Source organism: Pecten maximus, chromosome 4 (genome assembly GCF_902652985.1).
Source record: "Pecten maximus chromosome 4, xPecMax1.1, whole genome shotgun sequence".
Lineage (NCBI taxonomy): Eukaryota > Metazoa > Mollusca > Bivalvia > Pectinida > Pectinidae > Pecten > Pecten maximus.
The window spans coordinates 26,368,876-26,387,488 of record NC_047018.1 but is presented as its reverse complement, the minus strand read 5'-3'; the positions used below and the strand labels follow the sequence as shown (position 1 = coordinate 26,387,488).

Below are 18,613 nucleotides of genomic sequence, written 5' to 3'. Positions count from 1 at the left end.
ACATACATGTAGATCACACCGAGTTTTATAAGTGTGGAAAGTTTTATCAAAATGTATAGAGTCGCTTTTCAGTTAGCTCCGGCAAAGTGGTCTGAATTAGCCTCATGTACATTACGTTCCGGCCTTCAATACACTACATTCCACACATACTTGGTTACGTCACTGGTGACGTAACATCCGCCAACTCTCGATAAAATACGACCCTTTTTCAAAACCCTATTGTGGCCGTTCTATTAAAGATATAGAAAAACTAAAGATTCCATTTTCTTCAGAATCCTCTCTACCTACTTGTTATGTTTTGAGTTTCAGAATTTTTCATTAAAGCGCTGATTTTTAAGGACCGGTTAAACAGAAGCTACCGGTCAAAATGACGATTTTGGCATGTTTGACCCAAAATATCTCATAAATACGATTTCCCACAGGGATACCAGATACATCCAGACCTAGACCGAGCCGAGTTTTACAATCGTTCAAAGTATCAACCGAATTGTATGTGCCAATTTTTCTGTCCTCAAATCGCTATTATATCCGGCAAAATAGGCGAATTAGCTCGTATCACATTACGTTCCGTAAGGAACGATAACTCCGTTATCGCCCCTTACTACACTTCATTCTTTACAAGTTTAAATAAATTTAAAAATAAATTTAAAATAAATTTTAAAATAAATTCAAATAAATCTGGATTTCACGCTGGCGTTGACTGGTGTCCATTTAACACTGGCGTTGACCGGTGTCCATTTAATACTGGCGTTGACTAGTGTCCATTTAACACTGGCGTTGACCAGTGTCCATTTAACACTGGCGTTGACCGATGTCCATTAATACTGGCATTGACCAGTGTTCATTTAATACTGGCGTTGACCAGTGTCCATTTAATACTGGTGTTGACCAGTGTTCATTTAATACTGGCGTTGACCAGTGTCCATTTAATACTGGCGTTGACCAGTGTCCATTAAATACTGGCGTTGACCAGTGTCCATTTAATACTGGCGTTGACCAATGTCCATTTAACACTGGCGTTGACCGGAGTCCATTTGATACTGGCGTTGACCAGTGTCCATTTGATTCTGGCGTTGACCAGTGTCCATTTAATACTGGCGTTGACCAGTGTCCATTTAACACTGGGGTTGACCAGTGTCCATTTAATACTGGCGTTGACCGGTGTCCATTTAACATTGGCGTTGACCAGTGTCCATTTAGTACTGGCGTTAACCAGTGTGCATTTTACACTAATGTAGACATATCAGTGTCAAATGCACACCGGTCAACGCCAGTGTTTATTGCACACTGGTCAACGCTAGTGTTAAATGGACACCGGTCAACGCCAGAGTTAAATGGACACTGGTCAACGCAAGTGTTAAATGGTCACTGGTCAACTCCAGTGTTAAATGGACACTGGTCAACGCCAGTATTAAATGGACACCGGTCAACGCCAGAGTTTAATGGACACCGGTCAACGCCAGTGTTAAATGGTCACTGGTCAACGCCAGTGTTAAATGGACACTGGTCAACGCCAGTGTTAAATGGACACAGGTCAACGCCAGTATTAAATGGACACCGGTCAACGCCAGTATTAAATGGACACCGGTCAACGCCAGTGTTAAATGGACACTGGTCAACGCCAGTGTTAAAGGGACACTGGTCAACGCCAGTGTTAAAGGGACACTGGTCAACGGCAGTGTTAAATGGACACCGGTCAACGCCAGTGTTAAATGGACACTGGTCAACGCCAGTGTTAAAGGGACACTGGTCAACGCCAGTGTTAAAGGGACACTGGTCAACGGCAGTGTTAAATGGACACCGGTCAACGCCAGTGTTAAATACAATTTTCGTTATCGCCCCTCACTGCACTTAAGCTGGTTCCAGATTTTAAATTTTCAGACTTTGCGAAATGTGTTAGTGCGTTGGATTCTGAGTGTAAAAAGGCGGGAATTCCCCCTGGCGGGAGATCCCCAGTGCAGTGTAAATGTCTGGATTACTGTCTTTCGATCGTCTGTACCCGTGTGTCCTTAGCGGAAACTGTTGCATCACGGACATGACAGAAAAATGAGCTTAATGTACCATATATGACAAAACAAGATTAATCCTGTCTTTTGGATGGAGATATTTGTGAAAAATATATATAAAAAAAAAAAAAAAATGTGCAGAGAATTGTAAAATTGTTAGAAATATTGGCAGTGACAGTAAAATACAACCAGCTCATCGAGCGCTATAAGTTCAATCAGACAAGCAGAACAGACTTAGTAACGTCACTCGTGACGTACGTCCGTACATGTAATAGACTCTCCGGAATGTGTGACGCCGCGGTACATAGTACCTATGTTTAAAACCCTATTGTGACTGTTCTGTGATAGATATAGAAAAACTAAAGATACTGTTTTCTTCAGAATTACATGTTCTTGTGATGTGTGGAGTTTCAATAAGATGGCTGTATGCGTTAGTTCTCTAGGCCGAGTTGTGCAGAAACCAGCAGTCAAAGTGTCGATTTTGGCGTGTTTGTACCCAAAATATCTCCATAACTAGATTATTCCCAGATATACGGGATATGCCTGGACATACATGTAGATCACACCGAGTTTTATAAGTGTGGAAAGTTTTATCAAAATGTATAGAGTCGCTTTTCAGTTAGCTCCGGCAAAGTGGTCTGAATTAGCCGCATGTACATTACGTTCCGTCCTTCAATACACTACATTCCACACATACTTGGTTACGTCACTGGTGACGTAACATCCGCCAACTCTCGATAAAATACGACCCTTTTTCAAAACCCTATTGTGGCCGTTCTATTAAAGATATAGAAAAACTAAAGATTCCATTTTCTTTAGAATCCTCTCTACCTACTTGTTATGTTTTGAGTTTCAGAATTTTTCATTAAAGCGCTGATTTTTAAGGACCGGTTAAACAGAAGCTACCGGTCAAAATGACGATTTTGGCATGTTTGACCCAAAATATCTCATAAATACGATTTCCCACAGGGATACCAGATAAATCCAGACCTAGATCGAGCCGAGTTTTACAATCGTTCAAAGTATCAACCGAATTGTATGAGCCAATTTTTCTGTCCTCAAATCGCTATTATATCCGGCAAAATAGGCGAATTAGCTCGTAATACATTACGTTCCGTAAGGAACGATAACTCCGTTATCGCCCCTTACTACACTTCATATTTTACTATACACAAAATATATTATAAATACAGCCTCGGTGAAGGTATCAACATAAATATTATTGAAATAAAAGTTTTGACTATATCAATGCAATATCAATAAATCGCTAGCACTTAAAATCATGTATATTGATTTTTTAAATATACTATGGGAAGGCAAATCATCTTCAATTCCTGCAGATATCTTTGTATTACCACACTTGAATTTTATGTCTACTGAATCGTAAATGTAATGTTATCAATCCTAAAGAGGTACCTAGTGTGTTGTATGTTAATGCCTAAAAACACTGGAGTTACCTCCCCTGTTATTTATAGCTATTTATGTGTGGATTTTTCAAACAATTTATTGATTGTACGAATAAAATCTTGAATATTTATTTTAATATGTGATTTTGTGTGTAAGTAATACCGGTATATTTCTGTAAAAAATATATATAATATATAGATATATGAAAAGTTGACTACAAGAATAAATGATATTAATAATAATCAAAGCCAGTGAGGTTTACACATAAAACACCTTTAAAATCTAAATAAGACAGATAGTAACCTTTGTACTCTGTAGACTCTGGTCCAGGGCGGGACTAATGCCAGTATCCTAGCAACCAGATCCACAAGTCCACTGGGGGGATAACTCTTGTATCGGCCTGTCTTCCATAACTCATACAGACCTATCACAGAAATATTAGCATTTTATTTGGCCCTTAAGGACAAAGATATTATTACAATTCATTCATAATCCTAGTGATTGTAAACATAAGGATGAAAATGTTCTTACAATTCACTCTAATTCCCAGTGATTGTAAATATAAGGATAAAGATAGTCTTACAATTCATCCATATCCCTAGTAATTGTAAACATAAGGATGAAAATGTTCTTACAATTCATTCTTATTCCCAGTGATTGTATACATAAGGATGAAGATGTTCTTACAATTCATTCTTATTCCCATTGATTGTAAATATAAGGATGAAAATGTTCTTACAATTCATTCTTATCCCCAGTGATTGTAATACAAGGATGAAGATATTCTTACAATTCATTAATATCCCCAGTAATTATAAAACATATAACACATAATAAGATTTCCAGACTGGATGACACTGTCAATGATACACTCACCTGTCCCTCTAATCACTAGTGTAGGATAAATCTTTAAACCATCAGCTCTAAATGCAGGATTTTCAAAAAACTCCTGTTCAAAGAAAACAAATATCATTGGACACAAGAACACTAGGAGAATACAAGTGTTTCTAATTCCACTGACAAACAGGACAGAGCTTATCATTACATGTATCTTCTCCTTGTTGGAGAGATGACAATGTATTCATCTATACAGCTGGGTAGAGTGGATACATACACAGTAGGCCGACACTAAACACTGCTAACTACTGTCTTAGCTTGGCATATTTATGCATAAAATAATCCCTGATCAATGGATTGAAAATATTGTCTTTAAAAAAAGGTATGATACATAGTTAAAACAAGAGGCCCATGGGGCCTGTATTGCTCACCTGGATGGATAAGACCAAATGTCAAAATAATGTTCAATTTGTTTTATTTGTAAATCTCAGCAATGCTATATATGGTTATAGTGTGGGGATCCCAACTGCTTTAAAGAAATAATGAAGTCCAGACTCTCTAAGGTCTGAAAGATCTCAAGAATTGAGAGTTTTTAGAACATGCATTCATCACTTTATGACTATAGTAAAGATTTAGATGAATTACGTTTATTTCCCCTATTGGGCCCCGCCCATTTGGCCCTTTGGGGGTGAGAGTCACCATTTATGCAAAATCTGTTCCCCTTCCCCCAAGGATATTTCTGGCCAAATTGGGTTCAAATCCATTCATAACTTTATGACTAGTAGCGATTTAAAGAATTACCTCTATTTCCCCTATTGGGTCCCGCCCATTTGGCCCCTTGCAGGTCAGAGTCACCATTTAAGCAAAACCTGTTCCCCTTCCCCCAAGGATGTTTCTGACCAAATTGGGTTCAAATCCATTCATAATTTTATGACAAGTAGCGATTTAAAGGAATTACCTCTATTTCCTCTATTGGGCCCCGCCCTTTGGCCCCTTGGGGGTCAGAGTCGACATTTATGCAAAATCTGATCCCCTTCCGCCAAGGATGTTTCCGACCAAATTTGGTAAAAATCCAATAAGAGCTTTTTGACTAGTAGCAACATAAGCTCACTGGACCTTTGGTCCAGGTGAGCTAAATATGAGTCAAGATAGCCTCTTTCATTTTTTTCACTATCATGAGTTTGATCTCTTTGCTTTATTTATCACTTTTTACAATATTCTTCATCAGGTCAGCTGTCACACTTACAATAAACTGTTCTATGTCTCTCTCCCAGCTAACATTGGGTAAGTCTGGCATCATGTGTGCGACGACCTTGAACCCTGCATCTTTTGACATCCTGAAGGACTCGCACACAGCCTTCACAGTGTGACCTCTGTAATACAATGCGTCATCCAGTTCAAAAGTGTGTCAGAATATTCATTACAATGGTCAACTTAAGGATTTTTATGAATCTTGTATGTTCCCTGCTACTAATTTGCCAGAGCTAAATGCAAAACTTGAACAAAACATGATGCCGAAAAATAAAATCAATTTCCAACCTTACAGCACACCACTGATGTTTGATCTCAAAAGAATTTTCAGGTAAAATAACATCCGATCACTATTAATGAAGGACCTAGAAACTTTTTCACTAAATTTGTGACAGACTTTTAAGCCTCACCTGTTGGTGTCCCTGGCAACATCTTCATATACACTTTGCACCCCGATCTCCTGTCGTGTACAGCCATACTTCAACATGTCACTGGAACAAAGTGTAGTTATATCCTTACAGCTCTAACACATAATAACAATAATAGTGACCATATATATGCTCATAGACCTTCAATGTGAAGGATGAAAAGTCATTTTAAGGTATCCCCAATATATAGGCCTTGCATTCTTTTATAGTTTTCATATATGATGTTAACTGATGTATGTAGGTAATATTCTATATTCTGATAAACAAAGCTCCTGGTTTTGAAGGCTGTCACAACGTATTTGGTCGCTGTAGGTTGGTGACAATGCATATGTCAACTTCAAAGGTCTCAGAGATATCCATATGAATGTTAGGATTTACAGTCTACTCCCAGCAACTTTATATAGTAATAGTTGTTATACTTAGAATCTCAACTACAACAGTTCTCTGTAGAATCCTGAGATTATGGAAGATGAGACAGTCTACTCCCAGTGACTTTGATCAGCGGTGTAAGCTGTTGTTGTGTGGCCCGCTAATTATATACCTGATGTGTTTCCTCAGACAATAATCCGGACGGGTTTCTATGGTGATACCTATACATTTCGACTTGCTTTTCTCTGAGTACCTGAAATACCAATAAAAACTGGGATGAATCAATAATCTAAATGATGACTCGAAGACAATGGAGCTTGTGTTTAAACAGAAGAAAAAACATTGATGTTTTCAGCAGAACAAATTCATCACATCCTGCATCTGGATAAGTATCATGTATGCATAACTCTAGGTTTCTTGGTAATTGATAAATGGTCTAGGAAACTGAGAAGGGCCATATCACATCAGTGGCAAACTTTGTCTTTGGAAGAGGTGATTATGGATAGCTAACTATTGAAGCATTATTTTAATCCCTGAGGAGTGTTTTTCCAGGTCCCAATTACTTTTTACAAGTGAAGTTTAATGTATTCATCAACCTGAAGATTGATTTATTAAATGCCATGAAGCAGAAGTCAATACTATAATCTATGATTTCATTGATATCCATATAAAACAAAGCTGAAGACTAAAATTAACACAAAATATTTTACTACACATGGCTCTCATCTAAATACAAATACGAATATTTGATAATAGTCAGCATTAAACTGCATCTAAATCATTACATGTGACACACCATACTGGACAAGATATTACTGTCTAGGGGAGAGAGGACTTGACAGTCACGTCAACAATACTACTAGTACTGGTCAAGGTGAGACAGGACTTGACCGCTTCATCACTACTACCAGTACTGGTCAAGGTAAGACAGGACTTGACCGCCTCTTCAACACTACTACCAGTACTGGTCAAGGTGAGACAGGACTTGACCGTCTCTTCAACACTACTACCAGTACTGGTCAAGGTGAGACAGGACTTGACCGCCTCTTCAACACTACTATCAGTCACTACTACCAGTATAGGTAAGGGTATGATTTGACTTAATTGACCACCTCTTCAATACTGCTATCAGTACCCAGGGTACTGGTTTTCATGGTGATACAGGATATGACTTACTTGACCGCTTCTTCAACACTACTACTGGTGTGACCAGACAAGGCATCGTGTAGATTCCGTATGAAGTAGTCTCGGTAATCATCGGGAAGACTCATGAATGTGCCGCCCATCACAATAAACTCCACTTTGTCCACACTGTGTCCAAGTGACATCAGCTGGAACAATATAAATATTGTCATCAAATTGGGAATGTATATCAGTATAGGTTGATTTAATTTTGAAGCTGAGTTTACTGACAACATAGCCTTGAGCGGGATGGTTTGGTTTATTTTAACATCCTATTAACAGCCAGGGTCATTTAAGGACGTGCCTGGTCTTGGAGGTGGAGGAAAGCCGGAGTACCCCCGAGAAAAACCACCAGCCTACGGTCAGTACCTGGCAACTGCCCCACGTAGGTTCGAACTTGTAACCCTGAGGTGGAGGGCTAGTGTTAACGTGTCAGGACATCTTAACCACTCGGCCACCGCGGCACCACCCTAGAGCGGGACTACAGCCAGTAAAATAGATAGCCTGACAAACAACCATTACAACTCAAAGGGTTATTAGACGAGATCCCAGAAAGATATTGGTGCCCACCATTGAATGATCTTTATTGGTCTTATGACAGACTGATCTTTTCTTTATTTTTTTCTTCCTTCCACTCTTCCTCTTAATCATTTGATAACATGGGAAACATAAACATAAACTCTAACAAAAATCCAAGAAATTTCTGATAAATCAATAATAATCTTCTGTCAATTTCAAAGATGGCCACCTGTCATTCATTTTATTTTTTCCAATCAAACTCAGAATTGAATGGGAACACTGCAAACCAAGGGGAACCTACATGTGAAGTTTGAGAAATATCCTTCCACTACTTCTCAAGAATTATTGATAACAAGGATTGTTTACAGATGGTCAGCTTATGTGAGGTTGACCACGGACATAGGAAGATAGGACTAGCCCACCATTTGATGACAGTGAGCTAAAGATCAAGTTTAAACCATATTGATTCCTTATACACGTAACAGACACATTTCACTATGAATGCATGTCATCACAGCTGTGTACCTCTCCTATAAGCTTACCTGTTCTACTCGATGTCGTGTCTGTAAGTAAGGATTGTATCGGGCACGAATGGCTCTCATTGATGTAGGCTGTAACAGTAATAGCAAAAATGTATTCAAATGAAAACAAGAGGCCCAGAGGGCCTGTATCGCTCACCTGGTTTCATGAGATATGAAACAAGAATGATGCTTGAGTATATTTGTTGCTGGTATTGCTACATTGTATGTCAATACATATCATATCGGCACCGTCATTTGTACAATTTCAAATTCCTACCCCAGTAAAATATGAGATATCCATTGCTTGGTTCCAGAGGAGAAGTCAATTATATGAATATAGCCCGATTGACCACATTTGGCCCCGCCCCTCAGGCCCCTGGGGGGTCAGCCCCATCATTTGTACAATTTTGAATCCCCACCCCATAGTGATGCTACCAGGCAAATATGAGCGACAACCATCGCTCGATTTCAGAGAAGTTGTTTATATCAATATAGCCGTATTGATCACATTCGGCCCCAACCCTCAGGCCCCTGGGCCTGGGGGTCAGCCCCATCATTTGAATCCCCACCTAATAGTGATGCTACCAGGCAAATATGACCAATATCCATTGCTCGGATTCAGAGAAGAAGTCGTTTATATCAATGTAGCCCAATTGACCACATTTGGCCCCACCCCTCAGGCCCCACTATTTGTACAATTTTGAATCCTCACCCCATAGTGATGTTACCAGGCAAATAGGAGCAATATCCTTTGCTTGGTTTCAGAGAAGAAGTCATTTATATTAACAGAGCCAAATTGACCCCTTTTGGCCCCGCCCCTCAGACCCCTGGGGGGTCAGCCCACCATTTGTACAATTTTGAGTCCCCACCCCATAGGGATGCTTCTGACCAAATTTGGTCAAATTCTGATCAGTAGTTATGAAGAAGAAGTCAATTGTTGACGGACGGACGGACGGACGGACGCCACGGTATGGCATAAGCTCACCTTGGTCCTTCGGACCAGGTGAGCTAATAATATCAATTGGTTCAACATTTTGAATTTCAACACTAAAACATTTCCATTCCATAACAATGAAGAGTGATTTTTTATAAACTCCATCAGGTTGTAATCTACTAGCTGTGATTGTACAGGTCACTGTCCATCATTTTACCTCGTATCCAGTGTATGACTGTGTGGAGTACTCGAAGTCAGAATCTGGTCCTCCAGGACAGTACCTACAACAGGAACAAAATAATAAATAAATACATCAAGAAAAACCCATAATACCCGAAAACACCAATTCCAAGTCATCTGAATCTATCCATATAGATGTACTGGACACTTTTTAGCAGATGAATATTTCATTGATAAGGGGATACTTATAGATGAATGTACACTTTTTCTGTATTCTGTTGTAGTATACAAACGTTATATTAAAGACAGAAGTACTTTCTATGAAAAAGATAAATAACAAATAGACAGACATGCTTTTAACAGATATATGTATTATATTCAGGGACCAATACGTCTTATGAAGAGGATAGGTATTAAGATATAAGACATAAATAGACAACAATATATGTAGTGTTTATGTGTTTGTTTGTTACAGTCAAACCTGTCTATAAAGACCGCCCAAGGGGAGGCGAAAAATGGTCACTATAGACAGGTTACCTTTATAGACAGGTTAAGATTTTGCACCAACTAGTTTTAAACTGACATAAATAACTTGTTATTTAACAGGGCACTCAACAGACCAGTCAGTTTTGATATTTTCAGAAGTCAAATCAATGCCTACAGTATTTTTTTTTGTATGTATTAATCTTTAGATTTAGTCTTTATGAAAAAGACTTCCATTTGTCTAATGGATAAAGTAACTTTTTACATATTTTGTTCTGAAATATTTTGTCAAATGTATTTATCAAATTATCTCCCTTTTCTTTCTTAAATAAAAAATAACCAATAATTAATTAATTATGTTTGTATGACTCATTCTGTTGTGACATAAAACAACTTAAATTTTTCTTTCTTCTTTTTTGACGCAAATTGAAATCTGGATTTTTATGACAGTTAACGACTTTTTATTAGTATCGTCCAATTAAAGATGGCGGCAGTGCAAAAGCTGGTACTGACAGCTACGATTGAGAAAAGCATTATTGGCTTTCATATGAGTAAATTTTGTTGACAGTGATGTGACCAGTGTTTGTTCTTGAAGTGATGTATCCTTGTTATAATCACAAAATTAACTGACCGTGTCAAATGAAGCCACCTAGGCACAGTTGTAATACACCGACACTCATGGTGACCGACTCCTCTCTCACCAAGTCCCAGGTGGTGGGGGTGTTTTGTTTACGTGATCAGGCCAGGATCTGAATTTTCTGGGGTTTTATGAGGGATGATTGCCGAGAGCAGAAAATGGCTGACAGAAATCAGCCGCTATAGAAAACAAACAACGACAGCCGTTCCAAAATCACCTGTCGTTAGTCACATTAGACAGGTCACAGGTGATCGCAATACAAAGGGTTGCTATATTGTAAAATCTCATGGGGAACCTGAATATCGGTCATTATATACAGGCGGTCGTTATATACAGGTGGTTGCTAAAGCAGGTTTGACTGTATCATATCAAAGTTACATGGAGACGGCTTATATAGGCTTTGTTTGATGCCCTATCACTTTGCATTTGCAATTTTGATGAATTTGAAATATATAGGCAACTTCAACAAATACATATATTGTGAAGGAGATATGAATTTTAATAGATACGTGTGTTGTGTTGGGGATACACACATTTTAACAGATATGTGTATTGTGTTATTTAGATACTTACACACAAATGTTACCCGTCATTGCAATATGTGGACATCGGTGTGGTTTGCACATGACTGCTACAACAGCTATCTGTAAACAAAAAATATGTACATTTAAATCAGGCACCTTACGAGTGATAAAAAGGTAGTGTAAACAAGACTAACATGTAACTCCCTTAACAATGAACTGAGAGCAATCTTATCGTAACTTGTTTGTTTGTTTGTTTTTGTTTAATGTCCTATTAACAGCCAGGGTCATTTAAGGACGTACCAGGTTTTGGAGGTGGAGGAAAGCTGGAGTACCCAGAGAAAAACCAACTATCGTAACTAGTTAAATATCATCTTGGGTGATAACATTTGTTTGTTTTTGTTTAATGTCCTATTAACAGCCAGGGTCATTTAAGGACGTGCCAGGTTTTGGAGGTGGAGGAAAGCCGGAGTACCCGGAGAAAAACCACCGGCCTACAGTCAGTACCTGGCAACTGCCCCACGTAGGTTTCGAACTCGCAACCCAGAGGTGGAGGGCTAGTGATAAAGTGTCGGGACACCTTAACCACTCGGCCACCGCGGCCCCTGGGTGATAACAGTAACAAATGTCACGGTATGGCAGATGATAATGACAGCAATATGTCTCTACTCGCAAGGCTCACACAAGTACTGTTTATGAAATAATCAAGCAAAAGTCAATGAAAATCTTAACATTAACTTACATAAGAATGGTGTACAGTCAATTGTGTGGATGGTGTTTACAGTCAATTGTGTGGATGGTGTTTACAGTCAATTGTGCGGATGTTTTTTACAGTCAATTGTGTGGATGGTGTTTACAGTCAATTGTGCGGATGTTGTTTACAGTCAATTGTGCAGATGTTGTTTACAGTCAATTGTGTGGATGCTGTTTACAGTCGTTTGTGTGGATGTTGTAAACAGTCATTTGTGTGGATGTGGTTAACAGTCGTTTGTGTGGATGTGGTTAACAGTCATTTGTAGGGATGTTGTTTACAGTCAATTGTGTGGATGTGGTTAACTTCATTTGTGTGGATGCTGTTAACAGTCGTTTGTGTGGATATTGTAAACAGTCAATTGTTTGGATGTGGTTAACAGTCATTTGTGTGGATGTGGTTAACAGTCATTTGTAGGGATGTTGTTTACAGTCAATTGTGTGGATGTGGTTAACAGTCATTTGTGTGGATGTGGTTAACAGTCAATTGTGTGGATGTGGTTAACTTCATTTGTGTGGATGTTGTTTACAGTCAATTGTGTGGATGTTGTTTAGTCATTTGTGTGGATGTTGTTTACAGTCAATTGTGTGGATGTTGTTAACAGTCATTTGTGTGGATGTGGTTAACAGTCAATTGTGTGGATGTGGTTAACAGTCGTTTGTTTGGATGTGGTTAACAGTCATTTGTGTGGATGTGGTTAACAGTCATTTGTGTGGATGTTGTTAACAGTCATTTGTGTGGATGTTGTTAAGTTGTTTGTGTGGATGTGGTTAACAGTCGTTTGTGTGGATGTGGTTAACAGTCGTTTGTTTGGATGTGGTTAACAGTCGTTTGTGTGGATGTGGTTAACAGTCGTTTGTGTGGATGTGGTTAACAGTCGTTTGTGTGGATGTGGTTAACAGTCGTTTGTTTGGATGTGGTTAACAGTCATTTGTGTGGATGTTGTTTACAGTCATTTGTGTGGATGTGGTTAACAGTCATTTGTGTGGATGTGGTTAACAGTCGTTTGTGTGGATGTTGTTTACAGTCAATTGTGTGGATGTTGTTAACAGTCGTTTGTGTGGATGTTGTTTACAGTCAATTGTGTGGATGTGGTTAACAGTCGTTTGTGTGGATGTTGTTAACAGTCGTTTGTGTGGATGTTGTTTACAGTCAATTGTTTGGATGAGGTTAACAGTCATTTGTGTGTTTGTTGTTTAGTCATTTGTGTGGATGTTGTTTACAGTCAATTGTTTGGATGAGGTTAACAGTCATTTGTGTGTTTGTTGTTTAGTCATTTGTGTGGATGTTATTAACAGTCGTTTGTTTGGATGTTATTAACAGTTGTTTGTGTGTATGTTGTTTACAGTCAATTGTTTGGATGAGGTTAACAGTCATTTGTGTGTTTGTTGTTTAGTCATTTGTGTGGATGTTGTTTACAGTCGTTTGTGTGGATGTTGTTTACCGTCAATTGTGTGGATGTTGTTAACAGTCATTTGTGTGGATGTGGTTAACGGTCATTTGAGTGGATGTTGTTTACAGTCGTTTGTGTGGATGTTGTTAACAGTCGTTTGTGTGGATGTGGTTAACAGTCATTTGTGTGGATGTTGTTTACAGTCATTTGTGTGGATGTGTTAACAGTCATTTGTGTGGATGTGGTTAACAGTCATTTGTGTGGATGTTGTTTACAGTCAATTGTGTGGATGTTGTTAACAGTCGTTTGTGTGGATGTTGTTTACAGTCAATTGTGTGGATGTGGTTAACAGTCGTTTGTGTGGATGTTGTTAACAGTCATTTGTGTGGATGTGGTTAACAGTCGTTTGTGTGGATGTTGTTAACAGTCATTTGTGTGGATGTGGTTAACAGTTGTTTGTGTGGATGTGGTTAACAGTCGTTTGTGTGGATGTTGTTAACAGTCATTTGTGTGGATGTGGTTAACAGTCATTTGTGTGGATGTGGTTAACAGCCATTTGTGTGGATGTGGTTAACAGTCATTTGTGTGGATGTGGTTAACAGCCATTTGTGTGGATGTGGTTAACAGTCATTTGTGTGGATGTTGTTAACAGTCATTTGTGTGGATGTGGTTAACAGTCGTTTGTGTGGATGTGGTTAACAGTCGTTTGTGTGGATGTTGTTAACAGTCATTTGTGTGGATGTTGTTTACAGTCAATTGTGTGGATGTTGTTAACAGCCATTTGTGTGGATGTTGTTAAGTCATTTGTGTGGATGTTGTTTAGTCATTTGTGTGGATGTTGTTTACAGTCATTTGTGTGGATGTTGTTAACAGCCATTTGTGTGGATGTTGTTAAGTCATTTGTGTGGATGTTGTTTACAGTCAATTGTGTGGATGTTGTTTACAGTCATTTGTTTGGATGTGGTTAACAGTCATTTGTGTGGATGTGGTTAACAGTCATTTGTGTGGATGTTGTTTACAGTCATTTGTGTGGATGTTGTTAACAGTCATTTGTGTGGATGTGGTTAACAGTCATTTGTGTGGATGTGGTTAACAGTCGTTTGTGTGGATGTTGTTAACAGTCGTTTGTGTGGATGTTGTTAACAGTCGTTTGTGTGGATGTGGTTAACAGTCGTTTGTGTGGATGTGGTTAACAGTCATTTGTGTGGATGTTGTTAACAGTCGTTTGTGTGGATGTTGTTTACAGTCGTTTGTGTGGATGTTGTTAACAGTCGTTTATGTGGATGTTGTTAACAGCCGTTCGTGTGGATGTTGTTTACAGTCAATTGTGTGGATGTGGTTAACAGTTGTTTGTGTGGATGTGGTTAACAGTCGTTTGTGTGGATGTTGTTAACAGTCAATTGTGTGGATGTTGTTAACAGCCGTTCGTGTGGATGTTGTTAACAGTCATTTGTGTGGATGTGGTTAACAGTCGTTTGTGTGGATGTGGTTAACAGTCATTTGTGTGGATGTTGTTAACAGCCGTTTGTGTGGATGTGGTTAACAGTCGTTTGTGTGGATGTGGTTAACAGTCGTTTGTGTGGATGTGGTTAACAGTCGTTTGTGTGGATGTGGTTAACAGTCGTTTGTGTGGATGTTGTTAACAGTCGTTTGTGTGGATGTTGTTAAGTCATTTGTGTGGATGTTGTTTAGTCATTTGTGTGGATGTTGTTTACAGTCATTTGTGTGGATGTTGTTTACAGTCATTTGTGTGGATGTTGTTTAGTCATTTGTGTGGATGTTGTTAACAGCCATTTGTGTGGTGGATGTGTTTACAGCCATTTGTGTGGTGGATGTTGTTTACAGCCATTTGTGTTGATGTTATTAACAGTCGTTTGTGTGGATGTTGTTTACAGTCGTTTGGATGTTGGATACTTACTTTATGTTACATTTGATTAGTTGATATTTTATAAACTCTCAATAATTAATCTGTTAATTCTTAAATTGATGTAACTTCACTATTTTTATCATTTTTAAGTAAACATGTGACAATATCACAAGTTGATCAAACCGACCAAAATCAAATGAGCTTACCCCACTGGCTGTCCTTACTGGCTTGGCCTTGAGTTTAGGCAGAAGTATCTACGAAAACAAGAATCAACAACCATTAAAAATAAAGACAACATAAGATCACCAACACTCTTGTCATCCAAACTGCGGTAATATAATCCCCATACAATACTCATCAGTATCAGGTATATGTCATTACAGAATGGCATCACAGGTACATGTACTCTATGATTAATGCTGCCTAGCATTCCTTTTCAAATATTTTGTAATTCCCAAAACGTCAAATATGAAACAAATCTATAGCTATCACAGGCTCAGAAAGAGATTTTCTGAATACAACCTCCCTGTCCATACTCAAGATAATGCTAGATTTACTACAAACCTTTTTATGTTGTGGGGGAACTGCTGCGATGATATCAACCAGTCTCGGCTGACTTGACAATCCATATTTGCTGGATATTCTAGACTTAATTCTGCAAACAAAATAATTGCTTCTTTACTTAAAATGGATATAATAAATATGTGAAAAACATGTAATGTAGATGATGATGAAGATATGGAAATTTTAAATTTAAAATCAACATTGTTAATACATGTACTGTATAATTACAAGTATACTAATTTAATTTCTACATACTGGAAAGAAATTATTCTTATTCATATTTCAATTTATGATAAATATAATTATCAGCTTCATTTAAGAGATTAAGTGGCCAAGATTATTCTAAATTGTAAGAAATATATCACCTATTTAGGTTAACATCTTTGCCATCCTCATGGGCTTGAAGCAACTCTTTCACAATTTCCGATACAGTTAAAATCATGAGCTCCTCCCTTGTTGCCCCAGGCAGGATTGCTGGAATGTAACATTAAGTTTTAAAGATTTTGAAGATCTTCCTACAGATGTTGTCTGGTCATCTTTACATATTGTTTACACACTTTTTATGTACCGGACTCGTGTATTCCATTTGGAATCCATCCTAGGGAGACTACAGAACGTATAGAACTACCTACACCGGACGTTGGATCTCATTTTCTCTGTATATTTTACCCAGTATGTTCAAAAGATAAACATGTTCACACACAACTAGAATAAACAATTTTGTATGTATATCATAACCTGGTATTACAGATCTAGACATAAAAGGTTTCTATAATTATATTAAATATATCTAAAAACATTGAACTGTCTTGCTATGGCATTTATTGTCATTATAAATGACAGATCTTTGCAGTAAAAAATCAGCTCTCATTTTTTGGGACTAATTACCGAGCAGTATATATATGCCATAGCAAGACTGTTCCATGCTTACGATACATTCACTACACCATTTAATGTCTTATGGATAGAATAAGATTATAATTCAACTGAAACTAAGTGATTCATTTCCACACATGTAGTATATGCTGCATATGTCAAATAGACATGATCCTTTGAACCCAAGTGCAAATCTGATTTTCATGAGTCAAAAACATACTATTCAGGGTCTACTGGATGCCCTGAAAGCCCATAATCTTCAGTATTGACGGATTTAATATAAGAAAAAAGTTTAGTGTTATGTAGCAGGCCAGGTTTTAATTGCAAATAATAATAAAATTGTCAATGATAAGCATTATATGAAGAAATAATTAAGGATTGCAGAATTAATACTCTATGGTGTTATAACTGTAAAAGTTCAAGGAGTAGTAGTGTATACGTAGCAGGTCGGTTTTAATTGTAAATACTGTACATAGTTGTATGGTCGTCTTCTAGCTTCGGGCTAGGGGGAATTTCCCTTTAGCTCAGTCAGTAGAGGGGCGTACCAGTAAGCCGGTCGCGGGTTCGATCCCGGCTGGCTGCACACTACTACTCCTTGAACTTTTACAGTCATAACACCATAGAGTATTAATTCCGCAGTCCTTATTTCTTCATATAATGCTTATCATATTTCATACATGTCAACCTCTGAGACCTCCAATGAGGGAGATCTCCCTCATTCCACATCCAAAATGAGGGAGAAAGTGCGTGAAAAAAATTGCGACATTTTTGTTGCATTTAGGTGATGTTCCTCATGAGCTTGTGGAGGTGTAAATTACCTCGGGTATTATTTTGCTATTTATTTTAACGACAATCAGAATGTCGCCATATAATTAGTTATTTTCTTGTTATGTGTGTTTGTATTGTTATAAGTTAGTTTCACAAAGTTACTTGATGGTAATAGATTAAAGCAAAAACCCATTGGCTCGTGGTTTAGGATTTTGAATGAAGTATGACATTAGTTAATAACCACAACACATAAAATCCAGTATTCATACATATTCTTAAACCGTGTCAAACACATGCCTGCATGAATACTGTACAATGTATATACACGTAGAGTGGGGGTACGTAATTTCGCACACTTTCGGTATGTTTTTAAATACATTTCCATCAAATCAATTTCAAATCAAAAAAGAATACCTCACATTGTTAGATGTACAAATGCTTCGTAACATACAAGTGTGCAACCTGATATGCGCACACGTAACACTGCGCATGGGAGCTGTTGTTAACTTGTGTTTATTGCTGGGTTTGAAGTCGATCGGGAACGTAATTTCGCACACCCATCTAACTTCTTAAATTTTGTTAGTAAAAATAGTTTTCAACCATTTTGTAGACAAACAACATCCTAAACTAATATTAAGCCCAATGCCATGATTAAAAAATCTTTAAAAACAAAATAATGTAAAATTGGAAAGTGTCAATTTGCTGCCATGTTTGCTTTAAATAATGACCGCTCCCTACAGAGGTAATGTAAACAAGGCGGCGAAAATGACGGGGTGTCAGCAGGTCAGCGCTGTTATTGGTTATACTTGGTGGATTTGTATTCAGTTTTGTTTATAATCTGATCAAATGATATTTTCCTTAAATATTTGCAAATTCACATGCCAATCAACAACTGGGATTATTTTAAATAAAATATTTAATCATCCGGTAACAATTTTATCGGAAGAGAGTTGTATCAGTTAAAATTTGTTTTCAAAACCAGAGACCTATATACTAGGGATTCGCAACAAGCTCATTGGCTTACCAAACGTCACCGCCGAGCGGAAGTTCGGGTGATTTATCCCAGAGTGCATTGCTGCTCCTACTGTTTAGACGCCATATTGAAAGTACGCCTGAAAC

At 38.0% G+C, this 18,613-nt stretch overlaps 1 protein-coding gene across 2 annotated transcripts in view; it reads right to left on the bottom strand.

Moving 5' to 3' along the window:
* Positions 1 to 18,613, bottom strand: part of LOC117325640 (elongator complex protein 3) — a 28,999-nt gene that overhangs the window by 5,545 nt on the left and 4,841 nt on the right. The window contains exons 2-13 of one of the 2 annotated variants that reach the window (XM_033882028.1): positions 16,216 to 16,324; positions 15,851 to 15,941; positions 15,493 to 15,540; positions 11,328 to 11,398; positions 9,672 to 9,735; positions 8,542 to 8,610; positions 7,475 to 7,629; positions 6,471 to 6,551; positions 5,912 to 5,992; positions 5,491 to 5,623; positions 4,290 to 4,359; positions 3,717 to 3,837 (exon numbers count right to left, since the gene is read on the bottom strand). In XM_033882028.1, coding sequence (XP_033737919.1) covers positions 3,717 to 3,837; positions 4,290 to 4,359; positions 5,491 to 5,623; positions 5,912 to 5,992; positions 6,471 to 6,551; positions 7,475 to 7,629; positions 8,542 to 8,610; positions 9,672 to 9,735; positions 11,328 to 11,398; positions 15,493 to 15,540; positions 15,851 to 15,941; positions 16,216 to 16,324 — 1,093 coding nt within the window. Of the gene's footprint in view, positions 1 to 3,716; positions 3,838 to 4,289; positions 4,363 to 5,490; positions 5,624 to 5,911; positions 5,993 to 6,470; positions 6,552 to 7,474; positions 7,630 to 8,541; positions 8,611 to 9,671; positions 9,736 to 11,327; positions 11,399 to 15,492; positions 15,541 to 15,850; positions 15,942 to 16,215; positions 16,325 to 18,613 lie in introns of both variants that reach the window. The other variant, XM_033882029.1, reaches the window with a different exon arrangement.